This window comes from Pipra filicauda, unplaced genomic scaffold, assembly GCF_003945595.2.
Source record: "Pipra filicauda isolate LSUMZ 115617 unplaced genomic scaffold, ASM394559v2 scaffold26_size5592650_pilon, whole genome shotgun sequence".
NCBI lineage: Eukaryota > Metazoa > Chordata > Aves > Passeriformes > Pipridae > Pipra > Pipra filicauda.
The window spans coordinates 3,884,642-3,907,689 of NW_024104387.1; the positions used below are offsets into that span (position 1 = coordinate 3,884,642).

The 23,048-nt window shown below is 42.3% G+C and overlaps 1 protein-coding gene across 7 annotated transcripts in view; it reads right to left on the reverse strand.

Moving 5' to 3' along the window:
- The window catches only part of DENND2B (DENN domain containing 2B), a 170,312-nt gene that overhangs the window by 14,401 nt on the left and 132,863 nt on the right, over positions 1-23,048 (reverse strand). For all 7 annotated transcript variants that reach the window (XM_027737460.2, XM_039382428.1, XM_027737447.2 and 4 more), the window contains 3 exons: positions 15,971-16,048; positions 12,327-12,467; positions 9,360-9,508 (listed from right to left, as the gene is read on the reverse strand). In XM_027737460.2, the coding sequence (XP_027593261.1) occupies positions 9,360-9,508; positions 12,327-12,467; positions 15,971-16,048 (368 nt within the window). The remainder of the gene's footprint in view (positions 1-9,359; positions 9,509-12,326; positions 12,468-15,970; positions 16,049-23,048) is intronic.

Sequence of the window (23,048 nt, forward strand, 5' to 3'; positions counted from 1 at the left end):
AGTCACACTTCAGGTTTTATCTGGTGCTTTCTACAGGGTAGTATGAAAACAGCCAAGCCTGTAAAAGTCAGTATGTCCTCACCTGTCTGCGGTGCTGCTGTTCCTTATGGGGGGGCAGGGAGGTGGCACCAGTGACACACATAATCCAGTGACTACTGAAGGTGAGTTACACAGAGCTCAGGCAGCAATTCCTTTGTGCTAGTGGTGATTCCAGGTAGGAGATTTTTTATGATAAACCAAATGTCACAACCCGGTTTCTGGAATTGTTTTCTCTGACTTTGATTCATGGGGCCATGGTTTACCAACACTGCCGTGCCAACGGGTACAGTTCATGGAACAGACTTGCCCAACATTTTGCGTCATCATCTGTGTTCCTTTTCTGGTCCCTCCTTATCATATTTTACTGAAAATTGAGTGAGCAACGTCTTCATTGATAAGCTCTTCTCTGGCCATATCCCCTTTAGCTTAAGTGTGCAGCATCTTCTCCTTGTTTTGTGCTCTTACCCAACCACCTTGGGTCCATCAGCAGCCTCAATGACACTTAACACATCCCCACAGCACATTATGAGCACACCAGACAGCATGGAGCAGAAGGGATGAGGGGTCTGTCATGACCCTTGCCTGTCCTTTCATTGCTCCCCCATGAAAGCTTGACAGAAGCATGTGGACCGAAAAGCTTTTCTGTCACCATAAATGCCCCATCACACCAGAACAGAAAACATCACAGAACATCAGGACATATTTTGGTACACAGGGTACACGCTAGGAACAAGGAACTTAAATTTTAGTATTTTCTAAGAGGACAACAAAGAGACCAAAGATTATACCTGTGATACTCCTGGCAGCCACCGTTTTTATGCAGGAAGGCTGCTGCAGCAATCTGTGCCCAACTGCAATTTAGGTTCAAGGGCTTAAGGAATGAGCAGTTAAGTTACAATGCAATGGAGTATCCAGGAGGTGATATCAGGAACAACCAGCACCCAGTAGCTGTCTGCCCTGCTGGGCTGATGTCTCCTAGCTAGAGAGAGATGGGCATCATGAAAAATGATGTGCTCTCAGGGATTCCTATTTTAAAGCCACTGGATTTTTCAGTCAGTTAAAGTAATTCAGATTTTCAATGCTTGATAATTAAACAACTCATAAGGAGATATTATCAAAGAAGTAAGTGCAGTTCATTCTGACTATATGGGAGACTTTCTGTTTCTTCTCCAAGTATTGGAAGACACATATTTTATGCAAAATTTCCAAAAGTTATCATAACTTCCCAGAAATTAGTGAATTATTTTACTCAGTTGAGAGCAGCATTTTCAAAATCCAGCCCCCACCTTTCTGGAACACCTGAGTGACAGGCAGTCTGAGGTGCCACAGATAAACTGCAAAGCACAACCCTGGCTCATGGCACGGATCAAGGGGCTGAAAGCTGCAGACCAGAGACCGTGCTGTCAGGAGATCTCTCTCTCTCTCTCTCTCAGAAAATAGCTTTGAAGTGCTTAATTTAAAGAAAACAGAGAACAGTTGATTAAAGGGGAATGTGGTTTTAACAAAGACATTATTTTTTGCTCCTGTAATACTTGTGCGTAAGCAAGGCACATGAAAGCCCCTGGAGAAGGAGACATGCAAAGTGCTCTTCAGAACGAGGATTTGCCTTTTCAAGCAACTGGTGTTCAACCATACTTTCCAAGCAAAACTCAAGCAACTGGGATTTTGGGAAAAAGTCATTGCTTTGACACATCAGCCACATGCCCAAGCTATGTCAGGAGGTTACAAGAAAAAAAACCCCGACATTTCCAAGTGGAAAGTTATCCTTATAGGCCACAGAGTTATTTAGTTCCTTCCTACAGGACAGTTTCTTAGCATGAATTCATAACAGAAGTGGTTCTGGCCCAGCTGTTCTTTCCACAGTGGGACCCCGTTGCTCCCACCAGTCCTTGTTAATATTCACACCGGTGGTTTCAGATTTCCAGGCCATCAGTGCACTATTAACAACAGGACAGCTGTAAAGCAGGAAGAAGTATTTTTCTAGGCAGTAACCAAGCAGGAGAGGAACAATCCCATCCCCCTAATCCTTCTCATTTAGAAGCTGAAAAGAGAGAATCTGGCTAAATCCTCTTGCAGGGAGCTAGAGGTCAAGTTGGGAAGATGTTGCAATTTACTGCCATATTGTGCCAATAAGCAATCCAGAAGAGAATTACCAAACAACATGGTCGTCTTCTTATCCCATTCCCTTTCATGGGGAAGGGAGAAAGAATTTTGTTGCACAAATCATAAGTGAAAAAAATTATGATGTTTTACCACTATAGAGCATTGGCCAAAGCCTGGAGTGACATAAATAAACACCACTAAAAAGGAGGGGTGGAAGAAAAGGAAAATTATACAAGCTCTACCCTTCTTGGGATATGGCATATTAAAAATGTCACAATTAGATTGTTTTTCTCTGGGACTGTGGAATATTAAACAAGCCAGAGACTTAGAATGTTCATTTTTTTTCCTTGGGCTGTCTCTTTTGCCTGACACAGATTTTCCTACTGTCCATGTATGGCTCCTCATCACACAATCTAGGTGACAGAGAAAGTAACCCAAGTGGTACAAAATGTAAGTATCTCTTGAGAGGATGGGGTAAAGTGCAAAATTTCTTTCAAAAAATCTTGGGAGTCAGCTCTGCTAGTTGCCTTAAACCACTGATTTCACATCACATTGAAGACCTTCAGTTTTAGCATTCAGACTCTTAAGACAAGGTGCTCCACATCTTGTAGGACTTGGCTGCATGCAAACATCCTACTCAAGAAAGATTACTAGCTAGATTTGATAGGAAAGAAAGCAGGATATCAAGAAATTGCAGCTACATCAGGCCAATTAATCACATATATTACAGAAGGTTTAAGGGGTGTTTTTAAATATTTATGTTTCTATTTATTGCTGCTTCATAGTGCAGGCAGACTGAGAAAAAAAAAAGTCTCACAACTGGAAAGTGATAGCAGGGTAGGTAACAGAGACTCAGACAGACTCCAGAGGATGTTTCTTTTATAAAAGATAAAAGGAACTGCAAGCTGTTGTCCTTCAGGTAAAGCAGAGGTGATCTGCAGGGTCTAAATCACTCTTCAGCAGGGGCTGATCTGGCTCTTACTGGAGGAAACAGAAACTCTCTGGTGACTTACATGAGGAATGGATGTTTTTGCTGTAGAATAAATTCTGTCTACTAGGCATGATTATATATTGGATAATTATACAAGAGCTCATTCCTTCCACTGCAGAAATTAGTGGAAGAAGTTCTCTAGCTTATGTTCAGCATATCAGACCAGACAAGCACAATAAACCCAACACTATTAAGAAAGCACTTCAAGATCTTTGGATAAAAATATACCAGAAGAAAAGTCAGCCATCCATACTTCTCCTGGGTTTAGACATAAGATTATACATTCCACAGATACAGTATTTTGCATCTCTAAACATCTCCTTATTAAATGCACAGTTGATAACTAAAAAACTGCTAAGACCCCGTGGCCTGTGCTCAGAAATGGTCCAGACAAGTTAGAGTAACAGGGCAACAGTAAGTTCTCCCTCACAAGTCTTCTGGCATGTGTTTGTTGTCAAATTTCTCTCACCTTTTTTTGTGGAGGTTTTTGCAACAGGGGAAAGTAAAGGAAATCTTTATTACTGGCCAAAGCTCATGTCTGTTTACTAAGCACACATTCTCTCTCTACCCTAATACACGTGGTTTTACCTTTTAAACTGCCAGCTGGCAGATTTTACAGGAGTTATGATATGACAGACTATGGGAAAGGAGCATTCCTAGGCAGCAGGTGAGGCTGGCCAGACCTGTCATTGCCATGATTAGCTTGTAAGAATTATATCTCACTTTTGTTAATAAAAAATGAACAATAAGGAAATAGGGAATGAGCTTGCACTTTAGTAATCTGCCAAAAGGTTTGACTGCTCTTGCTTTTCCACTTGACCTTGCTACAGGACTAAGGAGCAATTATTTGTTACTAAAACATTGCCACTTATCTCCTATTTAAATTTGCATATTTTAACTTGAGCTGCAAGATCATGCTATGATTTCAGCTACTAGATTAAAGGATCCCTAATACTGTGTTTCTAGGTAGGCACTGAGAGATGGGGACCAGGCTACCTCTCAACTTTGCTGCTAGTTCCTTAAGCCTCGTGACATCCAAAACAACAGATTCAAATATGAGGACAAGCATCAGTGGTCCTTGAACATCCTGGGTGTAACAGCCCTAAGCTGTGTCTGTCCGTGAGGTTTGGGAAACGCTGTTGTTTGTTCTGAAAGCCTTTGCCCTTGAATACAAGTACACTCAGCTCCCCTTTTGCTCCACAAAGTTAACAGAGACATGCCTGTGGGATGACTACCCCAGTATTTACATATTTATGCTCTGTCCTGTATTAGTCAGTGTTTCTGTCAGCAGCTCATAACCTTTGGTCAGGTCTAGGATCCGCCTCGACTTTCTACAGTTGTGCTGCAAGATAGAGTCCTCCTGGCAGTCCAGAACACTTTGGGGACGGGTAGGGAGGTTATTATCCTTAACAGGATAAAGTCTTCACACCTCATAGCAACAGCACCTCTTGACTTCCCGGGGCAAGCACTGCAGAGGAGGGTTTCAGGAGGCTGCAGCACACCAGATGACAGACTGCTGGTCTGTGCTTGGCCAGGGGATGGGTGCTGGCAGAGGGGCACAGAAACATGGAGGGAAGGAAACTCTCATTGATAAGACAGAGTCATCTGTGGCCATCCCTACAGGAGGAAGATCCTGATGTGCAGAAGATTAAGCTGCATTGAAGTTCACTGTCACCAACATTGCCTCAATCTCATTCCCTCAGGGCTTCCTGAGCTGGCACTGCCACTTAGGAGAAATGCCTGGCCCACCTTCACCTTGAGGTACATTTCCAAGTTTATCCATATGGTTTAGGAGCATAAACCACACTGCTGTCGACAGAGATTTTTTTTTCCCCTGAGGCTCATGTTCCTGTTTCACTGAGAAGTAGCTGAAATATCTCATATAAAAACAACATTCATAACAATGAAAAGTTATTTTGTCTTTTACAAGAGCAGGGGCTCTATAGAAGCCTTTCACAGCCCCAAAAGCTCTAGAAAGGCCACTGAGAGGAATATTGTAGGATTTGAATCCATAGCAAAAGACAAGTCTCATCACTCCCACTGACTCCAGCTGGCATTGGACTGGATCCACATGTGAAATGTAAGCAAAATACCCTCAGAGTCCTTCACAATATAGTGGATTACAGTAAGAGTGGTTTTTATTTATAAAAAATGAGGTTATAACACAAGGACATTGGTATGTCCAGGGCCTTCCTTTCCCACTCACCAAACATTTAGGGGAAAAGGCAGAGAGACTGTTCTCACACGCATGGATACATCACCTCTTCAGCAAACATGTCCACAAATTTGTTTCCCCAGCATAAAACTAAAACAAGCAGAGAAATATTTTTCTTCCAGTGTTTGCTTTCTATTTACTTTCTGTTGCTACCTTTGTGCCTGCAGCAACGTCAGTGTTCCTGAGCCCCAGAACCCACCAATTTTGCATCTGCTGCCTTTCAAACCCCAGAGGATGGCACTAGAGCAGCTTTCCCTTTGCAGCTGGAAGTCACAAGACTATTTCAGAATTGGGGTGAACAGGCAGAATGCCAGGAACATAAATAGGGGCTTTCAGCTGGGTCAGGGATTTGAATGGGATGGGACATACCACCTCAGTTGTGTTTTTAGCAGATTTTTAAGGAATTGGAGCTTTAAGTTACCTTTTTAAGAGTTGTTGTCATTATTATTATTATTGTTATTATTATTCCAAGTTTCTCTGTTGTTATCTTTATTTCTCTGTCTTCTTGACTGCTCATAGAAAGCAAAATACTGAAAGGTCACTGGCAGATTCAAATTCATTTTTGAAGGTAAGCAAATAACTGCAGGGATTTATTCACCCAGTTTCAAGTGGAAAAAATATATTATCAACTTACTGATAAAAAAAATCTAACTGCACATATCTATCCAGGGCAACCTCACAGTCCTGTCATTCAAAACTTCACTGTTCCTTTTTCATTGCCAGTTGCATCACTTTCTCTGTTGAAAAGCAACAATCTCTTCTGCGCAAAGATCAAGGACTATAAATTTTCGTATTCTGGGCACTATAAGAACCATAAATAACAATTTATCAAATGAATCTCACTTCACTAGGTGTGACTTTCACAAACTTGTATAATGTGTGAACTCATTTATCGCCCAGAGACCTGTTAAAGAGGCAGCCACAAAAGCCCATTGCATTGTTTGAAGCCTAAACCTCAACATCATTAATTTCTAAGCTAGTTTCTGGGTACATACAGAATTCAAATCCTTGTAAAATCTTTTTAATTTCCTGCTTTTGTTCTCTCTGGGCACACAGAGTGGACTGGTAAGATATTTCGCTTCTTTTTTTTTCCACATTACTGGTTAACTCCTTCAGCTTCAGCCACAATGCCCATAAACAAAATTCATGTCAGATAAGGCAAAGGTTCCAAGATAGACAGTTATTAGCTCAAAGCCAGAGTGTTTCATTTTAGACTTCATCCCCATTTAAACCATGAAAACCTCAGTAAGTATTGAATTTAAATCCACTGTCACTTTCTCCAGGCCCTTGTCAAAGGACTCATTATTAGTTTCTATTTTACAGTACCTCCTAGATCCCAATGCTGAGAGAGACCACACTGCATAAAGTAGAGCTGCATGCACACAGAGAGCAAGAAGCAGCCTCTGTCCTGGGGCATTTCTGACCCCAGGCAGACCAGACAAAAGGTAAGAAAGAGGTGCTATGTTTACAGCATGTGTCACTCAGCAGGTCTCTGGGTTCAGAAGGATAGCTCAGGATTCACAAGTCTTAATCCAGGACCTTGTCTACCACATCAGATTTTGTTGTCCTCTTATTAAACAAAATGAAGAATATGTATATAATAAAGGGTACATGTGGATATAACAAAGTATATGGATATAAACCTTTTTGTAAGAAAGATTCTGACCTTCTTACAGGAGCAACCACAAAACTTCATAAGCCTCTTGGATCCATCTGAATCCTCTCCTTTCTCAAAGTATGTGCTAATGGCCCCCGATGACTTGCTCTCACACAGAAACATCAGTTCACCAGAGAATCATTTTTCAGGAAAGTACAGTGTTTGGATATGTATTTACTGAAAGGGATCTCATAGATTTCTGGTTGCTGTTGGTCCTGTTGCCCTATTTCCATGTGCCAAAAGGGTGAGCAGCACATTGCCTCTAAGAAGGATTGTCATCCCCTGCTCTAAGGCCTCCAGGACTAGGCAGTTATCAGGAGAAAGGTAACTGCACAGGCGAGCCTGAGCTGCTAACTTCCAGCCAGGGCTGCAATGTGTATAAAACCCTGGCTGCCGGATGGAGACCTCGGTCACCACAAGCCCTCAGCATTGGCAACATGACTGCTTTCCATGCCAAGCTGCCTTAAGCCTGTCAAAGTAAGTTTAATTGTTGCTTCTCTTCTCTGCACAGTGCCCAGAAGCATGACACGATATTGGCTAGGCCAGCTGTCCCAGAGGAACACTTCGGGCAGGGAATGGCTGCTGTCTGCCTCTACCCTCATGGCTGAGGATGTCTCCTGCTGCAAGCCATCCCCTCAGTACTGTGCCCATGGCCCACAGAACTGTGGTGGTACTTTGCCAAACTGGGACAAGACTACAAAGGAGCAACTGGGAACTCCAAAGCAGAGCAACAGTTGGCAGCAGCACAGCAGAGCCCTCACTTCTGCTGTACCATTTCTGTGATTTTCCACCCAAATCATTGTGCCATTTGAAGGAACGCAGACCTGTGTCATTCTGAGTTACAGTCAGACTTGTGGGTGCCACTAATTCTGCTAAATGAACAGTAAAATAGAAAGAGACAGAATGTTGTAAGCAAGCGTGCTGTAGAAAAAGAGCCAAAAGGAACACACCAACAGCATTTTCAAAAGCCACCTGCCGCAATATTCATGGTGTGACTCACATATCTACTAAAGTACTGCAGAAACCCTGGACTAGTTACACAATTCGCACCAGGAGTTAATGTAAAATTAAGTCATCCCAAATGGTCATTCAGCCTAAGTAACTAAGGGTTATTGACAAGGGAAGGGATGAAATAAAATGTTCCTGTTGTTCTAGACAACAAAAAAGACTGCTAAGGAAGTAACTTTATAACCTGAGAAGGGTCTGCAGCTTTAAGAAATTCTCCCCTAAAGGTTGTAAAGCTTTTACTATGCAAAGTATTTTTGCTATTATATACACTGGCGGCCACTAAGTGCAGCTATTATTTCTGGCGGTCATTCAAAGAAGGTCGGGACTGATAAAGTGTTTAACAGAGTTTGTTTGGGTAGGTTCATCTGTGTTTTTTAACCACACATAAAGTCTTTTGTGTCCTTTTAAAAGATGCTGCATGTTCCCGAGTCTAATAAATTACAGTCTTTATTTTTATTTGCCATCTTTTATTATTTATCATGCCACAGCAAAGAATGTCTTATTTACAGTGTCCATGCTTTTCTATATGGATGCCTGGACACAGGCATCTGAAAAATAGGACGATTCTCTGCTGTGGGGCAGGGGTGCAGCCTACACAGAGCTTCCTTCCTTGGGAAAAGCCATGTAGAGTTGTGACCTGTTGCTCTTGTTCCTTACACCTTGGGGTGAGTTCATGCTTCAGAGGAACCCAGAGGGGAGATTGCAATCAAAGGGCAGGGAAGCAAGAGCTATGTTGAAAGGTTGTAGCAAGCGGCCCAAGATGGAGTTTTAAAAAAGGAAATGTTTTCAGGACATGTGAACAGCAGGAAAGATATCCTAACTAGTTGGGATGGACCGTGATAGCATTTTAACACTTCCACTGGATGAGTTTGGCAGTGCAGGATTTGAAACCTAACCCTGTTATAAACTCTCTGTACTGCATGGAGTAAACCAGGGGAACTCTCAGCACCCCACTTCCCTGCCTCGCTGCACTGCATGGCTGCAAGGTGGCACCCTCTGATACTGTTTATGAGTACTCTGTGTCCAAAACCTGAAATGAAATATTGCCAGAACCCCATTGCTTCAAAATGCTGTGCAAACATTTGCTGACTATGAAGCAGGTGAGAATATGTATTTTACGGATGGGAAAGTAAGACAGAACAAACAGCTTCTAGCTCGTGATCACTAGCGAATGTGTGCCCCATATTTATGACACAAATAACTTCCATTAGTGTAAAAAGACATTTAAATTCTACAGTGAGAGGATCCTCACAGCTGACAACCATTCTGTACAGTTCATAAAGCTTCTTGTATCCAGAGGTAGCACTGTCCTGAACTGTCCTGGTTCAGGTCCCTCTGCCACTTACCTGAGCTTATCTGCTACGAAAATCACACGCCGCTCCAACAGGAGAGAAGCGAAGATCCGGATGATCTGACGAACGCTGAGGCACTTGAAAAGGCACTCAAAGTCCACGTGTTCCAGGCGCGAGTCCATGGGCCTCCGCAGCTCAATGACCTGAACACATCCAACAAACATCAGTCAGCATCACTGGCCAGGGCTGACAGTGCCAGGGATGCCCGGCACCCCAGCCTGGGCCTCCAGCACTGCTCCGTGCTTTCCTTTCTCCTTTTGAGGGGACACAGGGAATGAACCCCGTCCCCTTTGGCAAACTGAGACTGGAGGCAAAGCACTCCACAGAAATGGCATATTGCACAATTCACTATCAAGTAATTCTTCCCAGAATACAGCTGTGTGCATTGCTGTCATTTCTGAGCATATTTCTCCCTTCTAAACACTGTGAGAGATGTAAAGCTTGGCTCAGTCAACAGTATGAAACAAGTAACAACTGGAAACACTGGAGCTGGAAGCTTACAGGGTTAAAACAGTCATAAAGACAATGTAAATTTGGTTCTAAGCTTGGCAAGCAATTCATGTTAACATCTAGATAGGAGCCAGGGACCAAACTAAAAGGCCAGGCAGAATTTAAACCAAATTTACTCCATTTCCACTCTTCTGTGATGCATAATTCACTAAATAATGTTTAAAACCTTTTTTTTTCACATATATCTTTTCATATAAAGCTATGTACATATATATATATATATATATACTTAACTGGGGAGTCAGGACAAGGCCTTAGATGGTGACTTGTGACATCCCTTTAAAGTCTAATTTTCATACTTCATCCATGACCTCAGGCCCTCTCCTTCCTTTTCTCAAAAGTCTTTTGCTTGATTCCTTTATTATATCTTCCTTTTACTCTGCAATTGACATGCTCAGATGTGGAACTTGAAGGCAGAGGACAGAAAAAAGAAGAGGGAAAAATAACATGAAGAGAGTAACAGAAGGAGAAAAATATGAAACGCGAGAGAGCAAATGATGGACTATTGAGGAACTGAGGAAAGAGAAGGGAAAGGGAAAAAGTTGTCCAACTTGAAGTTGTGTTGAAATCTCTAAAGACATATTAACAGGAACATATATACATCTCCTTCTTCCCATATGTCCAAAAATCACCATCACTTTATCGTTTTAGACTACTTTTATGTTTTCATGCACATGATACCATTTTCCACAAGCATGCCATATCAGGTTTAAACTGGAGTAGGCCTTACAAAATTCCTCATAAACAGTATTTGTGTACAGATTTGATTTTTTTAAGCCTGAAATACAGAAACATTATGATGCCAGAATATTGGACACCCATCACTGAGCTGCTGCCCCAAAAAGCAGTAAGAAACAAATTGCAGAGTGACGGTGTACCAGGAATGCCTCCTTGGGAAATGCTGCCTGCCTACCTCTTCCTCATAACCAGGAAAGGTGCCCACCTCCATTCCTTAGCATTGGTATTGCAAGCTCAAATCAAGTTTATGTGCCAAATCACAAAGAGCTTATTTTACTGAAAGACTTCTAACACTAAAATGTTGCTGCGGGGTAGGATGCAATGCAAGTTACAGCAGCTTTTACAAATACCATGGATGTTTTCTGTTGCCTGGCAAAGCCTTCTGCTTCACTCTGCTCATCACAAAGGAATATACTGTCTACTTCCCAATTAATCATCATCTTTGTTTAGGCAAGAGGAGCCACAATGGAAGGACAAGACTCTGTTCCTAATTAAGCCAGTGCATTCCATTTAAATAACGAGTTTGTACTAGCATAACAGAGGGCAAAGCTCAGCCAGAAGAGAATTGTTTGTTTGCTTGGAATTATCTCAGTTTTTTGGGGGGGAGAGTTCAGGAGCTTGAGCAGAGGATAGAGAAGTTGCAGATCCATGGTTCCCAGATATATTCACATCGAAAAAGAATTATCAGATCTTTCCACTGTTACTCCAATCTCCCTTTCAGCTGTTGCGTCTCCAGCAGAAACACTTGTAACTTTAACGTGCCTTGAAAGTCACTTACACAAGGAACCCTTTACATTTCATACCAACTGGCATTACAGGCCCACTCCACTGAAGTCAGTGGCCTTACATTTAGAAAAAATATGATTTAATGTAAAAATAGTAAAGGTAATGTAAAACTAACCCTAAGGAGTGCAAAATAACCCTTAAACAAGATTTTTTTTTTAACTGCTTTCACCAACTGGGACAAATTCTATTCCTATCTTCAGTAATGTATCCACTCTATATGCTTGCCCATCTGAGGGGAGCTACTGTATGCTTACATAAGGGCATGCAAAGAGCAAAATTTGACACAGCCTCAAGTTACAAAAACTTTTCATCGATATTGCCATTTTCCAGTAAGGCATATGTTGTGTAATGGTAGGCTTCTAGCTACTTGAGTCAGTAATAAAAAGAAATTATATCTATTATATGTATGTGCACACATCCACAAAAAAACTTTTACATGACACGCTTTTCTTTGAGGGCCAGTTAAAGGATATTTATTACCAAAAAGAGCCATTTAAATGCTGCTGGTCACTCCTACCACGGCCAGAACCAGCAGTAATGAGTTTTGAAATAGCAACCAGCTGCTGAACTGCTCAAGTACAGATAGCATGGGAAACTCACACTTGCCTGTTATCACTGTGATAAAGCCCAGCAATGCTGTAGTCTGTGAACTACACTAGGCCAGGCCATACTGGGACATTTGTGTTGGGGTTTTTTTTGCTTAAACCCAACCTACTAATAAACATGAAATAATAAATAAATAACAATAAATTGGCTTATAATCTAGCATTAGCATATCGACACTGGTGCAATTCCTGCACTGCTCAGTTTGAGCGTGTGCCATCTCACATCCCTGCAGTATCTGTATGTCTCCTCCTGTTTTTCTTTTGCTGTTTAATACGGGAGTGGTAAGGGGGAAGACTTTTAATGTTTGCAGTTGCTTTTTACCTCGTTTCCAGCTCCAGGCAGAAAAGTTTTGACTTTGATTGTCTTTCCAGGTGCAGGAAAAGGAGATTCCATCAGACTTCTCATAAATGGATAAACCAGGGCAGCAGATATTCCCCGTCTCCTTTCAACCTCATCCAGGATCTAACTCATTAGCAAGACATAAGAGAGAAAGAAACAGAACCTGTCAGCATCACATACACTTTTGAAGTGTCTCTTAACTCACATGTGCCTAAACATGTGGCACATCTAAGTTTAATTCTCTGCCATGCATTTCTTCACTACTATCAAGGCCAGGGGATTGGATCATACCCCAAAAATGATGAGTTTTTCGGTTACAAAATAGAGCCTGCTTGTGAATGCAGTTAACACAGACTCAATGAAGAATGAATGAATCTAGAAAGGAGAAAGAAGACTCAGCATGACAAAAGGGATCTATATTGTTGGGGTTTTGCCTGAATAACAGGGTGAACTGAAGGAGAGAAAGATGAAGACAAATCGCATGATCACAGGCAAGGTCAACATCATGTCTCAGTGGTACATCTTGAAATTTGTATTAAGGAGAAACACTTTCTTCTACCCTGGGCATCCCTTCCATTTCAACTGAGATGGCAGGAAAAAGCCAGAGCATCAAGAAAAGCAATGCTGCCACACTATGATAGAGGTCTACCAGGAAAGAGCTCCTGAAAGGGTCCCAGCAGTGACTGTCATGTCACAGTCTGTGCTGAGCTGGAGAGACACGAGCAGCCTCATGAAGCCTGCCCAGCTGTTCACACTGGGTGCCTGCGTTATGGTCATTTTCTGTTTGACATAGTGCAGAGCAGGCAAGCTAATTTTGAAAGAGGCAGATGGAACTTCTTAGAGAGAAGACTATTATTTTCTTCTCTCTTTGGTCACATGGGCCAACATAAATTAGATCACAGCTAAGTTTTCCCACATTAGACAGAGCATATAGATGATAAACCTAAAGAAGACGAGAAAGCAAGTTTCAAAGCAGTTAGTGGTTTGACCTGAAATGGTGATCTTTTAACCACCACTCAAGAGCAAAAGGCCGTACAAGAGTTAGTGGGTCTGAGCCAGGCATTTGCTCTTGTTTCTCTTGGAAATTATTTTCACTGGAACAGAACATTAAAAGATACTTAAGCACAAGCTGGTGAATTGCAATGGTAGCTGGTGACAACAAATGCCAACAGAGGCATTTGCTATTGCATGGTTTCCCCTTCCTCCTTGCAACATAGTAAAGGCCCCTATATACGTAACTCTTATTCAAGTCCATGGAAGTGGCAGATAACCATAAATGAGGACATGAATTTCATTCTTGATGTGATTTGCAGCATAACTATCCTCACCAAACAAAACCAGATGCCCAAATGGGATGCAGTAGTGAACCAGGGCTGTGCCCCGGGTTCCTTGGTGCTCCTGCACCCTGTCAGCACACAGCTGTAATGTGCCCAATACCCATCTCCTTTCCTGCAGTCACTGTTTGATGTTTTAGTTGCTGGAGTTGGGGGGTCATGTGTGTGTCATATGCCTGCCCCAACAACCTTCACAACACAAATAAAGAGGAGTATTTAAACCAAATAGAAGTTGAACAGATATAAAAGAGATCTCAAGAGATAAAATGGTTAAAAATATTTTTTGAAACCATGACCAAATGAACTGGCTGGAAGTTAAGATATCTGTCTTATCAATAGGTATTACAAGAGTGAGTGAGCATAAAAGGAAGATGTGGATGATGAAAATAATGCAGGGTTATCAGAAATACGATGAAAAACACTTTAAAACAGAGGAATGCTTTTGTTTTTCTGATAAATAATATCCAAGATTTAATAACCCGTGGGCTTTCATCGCCCACATTTTACTGTAAAGACAACTATTCCTTGTTTTGACTAATTCAGAAAAATGCACCATCATGAGTTTTTTCCTCTTTTCACCAGATTTATCATCTAAGGACAACCAAGGTTCCTCTTACCAGGCTGAACAAAGACTGTCTCACTTTTCAAGAACTTGTGTCTCCATCCACACCACATCTGTCTTCAAAACCAACAGGGACACTAAGGCTCAAGCACTTCCTCCTTCATTTAACAACTGTTTCCTCCAACCCCTTTCCAAATGTGGTTCTTGGAGCATGTGCTAGGGAGCCATGCTAAATCCAGCCCAGGGCTGGGGTCAGCCCCGTGTGCCCAACACCCTGTTCCCACCCTGGCACGGTGCAGCTGGGAGGTGACCAGCCCTCTGCAGGACAGCACTGCTGACCCCAGGGGGGATGGGGCCTTTCTGTGGCCCAGCCCTGCCACGAACCCAGGAGTTGAAAAAGAACACAGGTGTGTTACAGCCCCATTCAGGATCCAGTATGGAACTGAGCAGGAGCTTTTCTTCCTGCGCGTACCAAGAACTCGACACACACAGGGCCAGCCTGCCACAGTGCCTGGGAACGGGCCCTGCTGAAGCCGCTGGAGCTACACTCACCCATCAGCCTTGGAGTCACTTTGGTTGAATGACCAGACCCTTTTTCCCAAGTTACAGACTGAACTGGAAAAGCAGATTATTTGCAATTGCTGTGCAATGACGTTCCTTGTCTGACCTTACACCTCAGCTACAGTGATACTTGGTTGTAAGGAAGATACTTACATTTTCTTCTTTTTTTTTTTTTGCTTATTTTTCCCTCTCCCAAGTTTGCCTTTGAAAAAATAGCTCACTATCAGAATTAGATAAAAACATAATAGCAAACGAAGAGCCTCAGGAGACCTGTTCATACCAGGAGTCTGGTGAGCTGTGTGATCCTCCCAGAACAATGCATTCTGTTTCACTCACAGATATCTGTGTTTAGATACATGTTATGTCTAAGAGACACTGTTATAAACCCTTTATTTCAGAGCTTTATGAAAGATGTCAGAAGCAGAATTGCAATTAACTATTGCAACCCAATTGTTGTTCTTCACACAAGGTTTGTGTTAAACAAAGTTTTATCTAGAAAAGATTGAAAGCTGCTTTGAAGATAACATTCTGTATGAATATTAGATTGTATGAACAATATAAATGCTATGATTTTTATTAAGTTCAATGATTTACATGTTCTTTTCAACTTTATTCTATATGAATGAACAAGAAAAATCTGTGTAAGGTGTTTGAGATTTCCCATATCTGAAGTGAAAACGTCTGGCAAATTAAAACCTTATCAATTAAGATTTGGCCAGTTAAAGATTATCCATGCTTTTCTAGTATCCTAGAATAAAAAAAATGTCAGTAGTGTTAAGCATATAGAATTCACATATCAAATAGTCTTTTTTCTTAACCTCATCATTCCATGGGGTATTGGAGGAAAAGTGGTACTGGCCCATCATTCAAACTATAGATGCCAAGAATTACAGCTCAACACAGAACGGCTGTAGAAAACAATGGAAAAAACTTCAGGCAGCCAGATCATACAGACACCCAGATGTTTTTTGAATCAAATTCTGCCTCAGTCACAGAAGTAATAAGATTTTTTGATGAACCCAACAATAGGGATGGAATATCCAAAATAGTAACTGTAAAATAGTTATCTCCCATCAAAGGAAGAAATTCTTCCCGTCTGGTTCATCACTGCAGATGTGTCTCAGTAAACAATCAAATTAAAAAGCAATATTAAAAAAGTATCTTCTTACCTTGGAAAATAAGTCAAAACACCCCAGCCGGCTGATGACACAATAAACCTCAGGTAGGCGTGGGCCTTTTCCACTCGGCTGATAACAGCAAAAAGGAGATAGAAATTATATATTAAATTGGAGTCATAAGGAAATACACTTCTCTCTCTGATCACACAGTTGGCCATCATGTGACGTCTTTCACTGTTTCTCCAACAAATAGCTGCTCTTGGAAAAGCATCATATTTCTTCCATAAGACAGGAAGCTAAAAAGTGTAAATAGGGCTTATCCTCTTTGGAAGTCACAGCGTGTTGGAGCTGTAGTCCAATATCACTCCAGCTTGCAGCCATAAAAGCATTGAACTAGGACTGTAACTCATGCCTCTGCTATCTCTGTCCTCTGCTCCTGCTGCAGCATGAGGACTGGGGCCACCCCAAGGGCCCTGTGCTGGGAGAGGAGATCTACAGTGCTAAGGAAGGTTATGATGGCCTCAGTTCCCCACTCACTCCATGGTGTTCAGAGAGAGCTCAACATACAGAAAGCAAGCCCACAGACCTAAACAAAGGCAAGCTGTATGAGCAAATCATTAACTTCCTCCAATTAACTCATGATAAACATGAAACTCAAATAACTTAAACAGTGGCAAGTATGAATCAATGATGCACATCCCCCCCAGCCCCCTCCCCAAAAAAGCCTGTCAAGATCATCCTCTATAACCATCCTATGTAAGATATTTCCTAGAAAAGCAAATAGTATTTCCTAAGCATACTGGACTCTTCTACCCTGCCTATACTACTGCAGGGAAGGCCCACCAGTACTGTGCGTGAAAGATGGATATAGCCACTGGCTGGATTCAGCTGGATTCAGCTTATTTACTGGAAAAGAAGTAGAATTAGGCCAATGTTGAGCACTTCAGAAAAAACACCCTCACTGCAAGGTCCTCAGGGCAGAGAGCTGGTCTGCCTGTGTACAGTGTGTGCTGGCAGCAGCGACATCCATGTATAGCAGCTTTCCACTGTATTTTTAACAAGCTGCGATGCAGCATTCCGGTATTGTGTAGTTGCAACTGATTTTCACCAGATCAGCAGGCACACACTTCCTGGGGGCTGTTATTTCAACAAGGCAGCTTGTTGACTTCAGATGAAGTCACATGCAATCCCAAGATATAATGCAAAGAGGTCCTGGCGCTGCCTCATCCAGGAGCTACATCCATCACAGCACAGAACGGCAGTGGGAACACTGGCAAACCCCAGAAACTCAGCAGCAGAAAGCTGAAAGGGAGGTTTGAGACAATAGGCGAGGAGGCTGCCTACATCCTTATGTCTTATATCTGTGTTGCATGAAGTGAAAAGTGACTGTAAAAGAACCACTTGGCACCACTCAGCCTCTTTGTGCAGATGTACATTACTGATGTGCAGCAGTGACAGAACCATTTCCATCAATAACCACTCCACGATAGAGGAGCTCAGTCACTGTTTCCATCAGCTTCTGCCCACTTGTACATTTAGCCAAAGTGGCTGACGATCTCCTCTGTATCAACACAGAGGTCCAGTGTATTTTTCTCTTTAAATCATCATTAGACTCTGCTGATACAGTGATTAACTTCCCCACAGTGTGTTTGACATTCACATGCCACAGAGATGACAATCAAGAGAAACTGAGGGGTAGCTGTGCTTTTTAAATCTGAATATTGCAATCAGGACTTGGACAGTCAGCAGGTGCCTGCCTGTTATAATAAAGACCACAAAAAAATACCAAAGCTAAGTGAATACAGATGAGTCTATTTCTGGATCCGAACCTGCTCACTACACGTCACATCTCTGAAAAAGCAGAGCCCTTTTTTGTCCATATTAGGTATAAAATCCTTTCTAAAGGCACTGAGTGATTATATCAAGCATGTGGGATTTTGGTTAAAATCATTGTGTCAAATCTGCAGGAATGCCGAAGCCATGCCAGGAGCCTTGGATAGCTCCCAACCAAGAGCTGTCTCACTGAGTGCCAGTAAAAACAGCACATTCCTGGGTCATCTATAAGACCAGAAACAATAACTGCTTAGTGCTTACTGCAAGATTCTTCTTCATAAAATATCATTGCTTTCAAACGTCTTAAAGGCTACATGCCTGTGACAGCTGGGATTGTTCCCTCCTTGCACTCATCGTATAGGACATCCTTTTCTATTATTTCAGAGGCTTTTTCCTGCAAACAGCACAGCCTCACAGATGCATACACATCATCTGTAAGAGGCAGAAAGCAAAAGCTTCAGGCAGAGCCATTCTGAGGGGCAGGAATTCTCAAGTTTATAACACTGGCAACCCTTCACATAACCTCCCCTCTCAGCCATTAGTTTACACCTCAAAGATAGATCTAGAACACCTGCTCATTGTGCTTTAGTTTGCTTCTGTCCCAGAAAAAAAAAGCATTGTATGGGACATGTCACTCCTGCCTGGACTCATGTCTCCTCAGTAGGGGAGAGCCAGGCACAGCATCTGGCCAGCAGTCCTAGTTTAACCTCCTCTCTTCCCAAAAGAGAGCTCTCCCAAGTTGCGGGGTGTGCTCCTCAAGGCTTTACATGGCCTTGGAGCCATGTTCTCCATCCAAGGATCATTCTTGCACACAAAGAACAGGTCCAGTTCAGGAAAGTGATATGGTAAAGTAGCACAGCTGAGAGGCACCTGAGTGACTCTGCCTTGATGCACTGCACTCCTCCTGAAAGAAGAGGATGTTAGGGATGATGTTTTGGTTTGGATTTGTTTTCAATTTGTTTTCACAGAGTCCAGGATATTTTCAGCCCTAGATCAGTATCACAAATGAAAATGCTAATGAGTTTTGTTGATAACAAGACAGTTTCCCAAAACGATGAACATAAACTGACAAGAACTTGCTTATGAGATGAAGAAGCCAAGATCTACATCTAGGCTGGTCCATGGGTGGCTCAGCACAATCCTTTTTATGGTGAGTTTAATCTGAATTTTAGTGACAGAAGCCCACTCGAAAACCTGCTTTGGCAGGAGAAACAAGAAGCTTTTGCTCCAAAAACTAAGCCTGCCATTTTAATCTTTCAAATCCCACCTCTCTGCCTGTGTGCTTGAAATCTAGAGGAGCCTCCAGAGATTATCCCAGTCTGGCATAGCACTGAGAGTCTCTCGCACACTGCACGTGCCTGCTATCAAAGCAAGGCAGGTTGTCCCTGCAATGGGCACACTCACCAGCCATTCAGGCACATAACCCAGGGTTTTGGGATTTATGAGATATTGAGGAGGTCATGGAGCATCAAGAAAGCTTCTGGTTTCACAGCCCTAGAAATAACTGGGAAATGCTAGCATGTTGACATCAGAGGAACCAATGCAGCAGGGCCCAAACACAACATTTTGCCTCCTGCACTTCCCTCAGCTTCTTCCATCTCCTGAAGATTAACTGTGTGGAGAGAAAAAGCAGCAAAACCAGAAATACCAAACGGCAAGAAAGAGGAAGATCCACCACAACCCTACCTGCCATCTCTAAGAAGCAGGAGTGCAGCATCAACCTGAAACTCCAGGACTGTGCTCCTTTCCCCCCAGAATGGGACAGGATTTCTTCCCCAGGATTTTCTAAATAATTCCCCAGAGAGCATTATTCAGAAAATAGGAGGAAGCAGTAAGAGGTGCCTCAAGGCCAGGTGAAAAAGGACCATCAAAAATGCACGGCAGCAGCTGAGTTGTCTGAAGGAAGCAGACAACTTTTGCAAAGCACATGTGCTAGGCAGCATATCCAGAAACAAAGATGTGCTTTAACGGTGTCAGGAATCAGAACAATTCAAAAACACTGGGAGTCCAAAATGAACAGTCAGTCACAAGCCAGTTTCTATGGCAGCTCTTGATTCCTTGTTAGGGACAAGCCAAATTCAGACCATGAGAAAACTGTGGGTGTTTTAAATCCAAAAGCTCCTCTTAAAGTCTTCTTGTTATTTGTGAAACATAAACTGTGAATGCCAGAGCACCCAATGGGCACAGGGCTGTCAAAGGTGTTTGGGGGAGGGCAGGATGGAGAGAAGAAGGCAAGGAGAAGAAAACATTTTCCAGTTAGCTTTTTTCAGCCCCATAAACATTTTGCATCCAACAAAAGTTGTTTCCACAACTCCCCTTCTCCCGGGGCTGACAGGAGAACAAACTCCCTTTTCCTGACCCCAGCAAATGCAGCATGAACTAGTCCCACCTAACAGCTGGTTTTCATGTTTTGAGGTACACACTTCACATTAAGGCATCTGCTCCTCCACTGACTCCTGGGGCTGTCTTGTCTTAGCCTACAAAAGTAGTGGAGAAGCAAATTTTATGTGAAGGAAGAGAGGGGTAAGATGAAACAGTCCCTGCAAGGGTGTCAAAATCATCTTTGTTGCTGATGTGCATTCACTAGAAAAGCTGTTGCACGATTGCCTTGGAGGTATCAAGACGTAACTGGGAAACTTCATGCTATCTATGGAAGTGCAGATCGTCTGCTGTGGTACAATAGGTTACATTCCATCCTAATCCTGTTCCAAAATGAAACAACATAAATACATTTAAAGAGGATACTGTACAGGATTTGTAGTACAAACAAAACATAATTGTCACTGTATCCCTTGGGGTAGTTTTGGCAGGGGTTTAGCACACACACCCCAAAACCAAAAAAAAAAAAAGGTCTGAAAGAATTTGAAATCTGAAAGCAAAAAAGAAAAAGTGGAGCAGTTTGTTCACATTACAAGATGCCAAAGGAGAACAAGGCTGATAAGACGCAATTGTTTCCTAAAGAAAGGAATCTGCACACCAGACTCTGCAGAAGACACAGATAGCCACCCTCACAGGATCAGGCTGGCTGGCCCAGCCAACCATGGAGCCTGCTGACGAGGCTGCCAAGTGCTCCAGAAGGTGTGAGACACCTCTCGCTGGGTATTACAAGAGCCTTCCCCAGGACAGCTGGGGAACATTTTCTGAGGAATTAGCCTCACAGCAGTTGGCTTGGCTTGAAGTGGAACAGTTTATAAGAATTTTAGGGTTTTCGTATGGTTCTATATTACACAGTGTGGCCCCACCTTTCTCTTACATAATGTCTGCTAAAAACTGCATGTAGTTCTCAAATTATGGTTATTGCATTTGACAGAACTTGCAAGTCAGGAATGGGACTAATTGAAGGAGATGCTGTGGCCTCCTGGACATCAGAGCCGCCCTGACATAAGCTTCCAAAAACTGCTCAGGAAACTGGAAAAAATGTGCCTCTGGCATATAAAGAGTGCCTGTGGGATTTACCTACTCCTTGTTGCCTGTACAAATTCTGTATTTGCATATATAAAATCAGAAAGTATGCACATGTCTGCAAACAGATCACACTGAGGAATACATCAGTGAGGCTGTTTCATCATGTTACAATTCATTGTTACAGTTTGTGAGCACAGCTGGGCCCTATGGAGAAGGCACTTCAGGTAACAACCTCAGCTCCACCATTTCTCCCAGCAGGACAGAAAGAGGTTGCAGAATCCAAATAAAAGTAGATCTCTGCTACTTTTGCGATCTCCCCAGATAGAGGAAATGCTGACGTGTTTTCTCCACAGCTTTCAAAATCCTTTTTCTTTCCAAGCACTAGACCGTGCCAGTTTTGCTCTCAGAAAGCATAGCAGGATTTGCCCCAGAAAGGGCACTGTTATCACTCCTTTCTTTCCTCTGCTGGGTAGGGTGTACCAGTGAGATGAGATATGTCAGATTCTATATGCCAGGTTTTGGAGTCCAGATTAAAAATTCTGAATTAAGTGATCTCCCAGGGTGAGAGCAGCAGATCTGATTTACAACTAGCTTTAGAATTATTAGATATATATACCAAGACAGTACTTATTTTCCCTTTTTTTTTTTTTTTTGGCTATCTGGTTGATTGATTTTTGCCACACCTAATGGAGAATAAAAGTAATATCCAATGCTGTCTCAAAATACCATTCCATAAAAGTGTGTACTACTGCTTTAATTCTGTTGCTGGTATTTCCTATTGTGCTAACCCATCTTTAGCACCAGTTGAAAGTCAGTGTTCTACTTTTATGCTGTCTTTAACGTAGGGTGAATTTTACTGAGCCTTAAGTGACTAGAAAAAGCCTATGTTAATGTGTCATTGACAAACTGTTCCAACATTCCTGTGTATAAATCTTTTTCATTGTGGCTGATTATTTCAATCTCAACCTAGTCCAGGATCAACTATTTTGCATTTCACAAATGTAAGCTCTGTGCACGATTACAAACTTGCTAATATTCTCAGAAAGATAAAAGTCTTAAACCACCTTCACCTGGTAGAGTGAAAACATTCTCTGATATATTTCTAGGCAAAATTTTCTGAGCTTTTGTTGGTTTTTTTCCAAATATACCTTATTATCCTCTTATATGACAGCTCATAAAACCATCATTGAATTGTACTGTTGTCCTGCATCTTGTTATGCTTATTTACACCAGCAAGGATACCTTCTAGGTTCTTCCCTTGTTTATCCCTGAGTCTCCTCCTGACCAGCCCTTGATTTACTGCAACACAAGCCTTCAGTGACCTTTCCTGCCCACATATAAACCTTGTTGTGGCCCACTTCGACATATTGTGTTATACGGAGTGAGTCTCTGTGACACTACCTATGGCAAATACCACCCCCAGAACTGATAAACAAGTTTCCTGTTATGTTAGTTTAAATGAAACTTCTTACAAATAGAGGAACCACACACAGCAATACCTCCCAGACAGAGCATCTGCTGTTTGCATGACAAGGATCTTTGCCATGGACAGAGAGCAGGGTAAGAGCAGGGTCAGGCACAGGCAGAACTGCAGGATGGAGGGTGCTGTTCTAGTGACAGCGAGTTGCTCTGTCAACTAGAAGCCACTGAAAGCTACTGAAGGCGGGTGTTCCATGCCTGAAAAGATGGGAAATTGTGCCAGAAGGAGAAGGGAGGGCAAAGTGCCAGTGTCCCTTTCTCTTAGATACAGTGGACCTATTTATAAAGCTGCTGTAGACATTCATTTTGCACAAAGAGTAAACCAAAGACTCCTGCAGCATCCAATATCCATATAAGCTTTCCAAGCAAGTGTAGGCAACTGTCATATGAACAGTACAGGAGCCATAGCGCC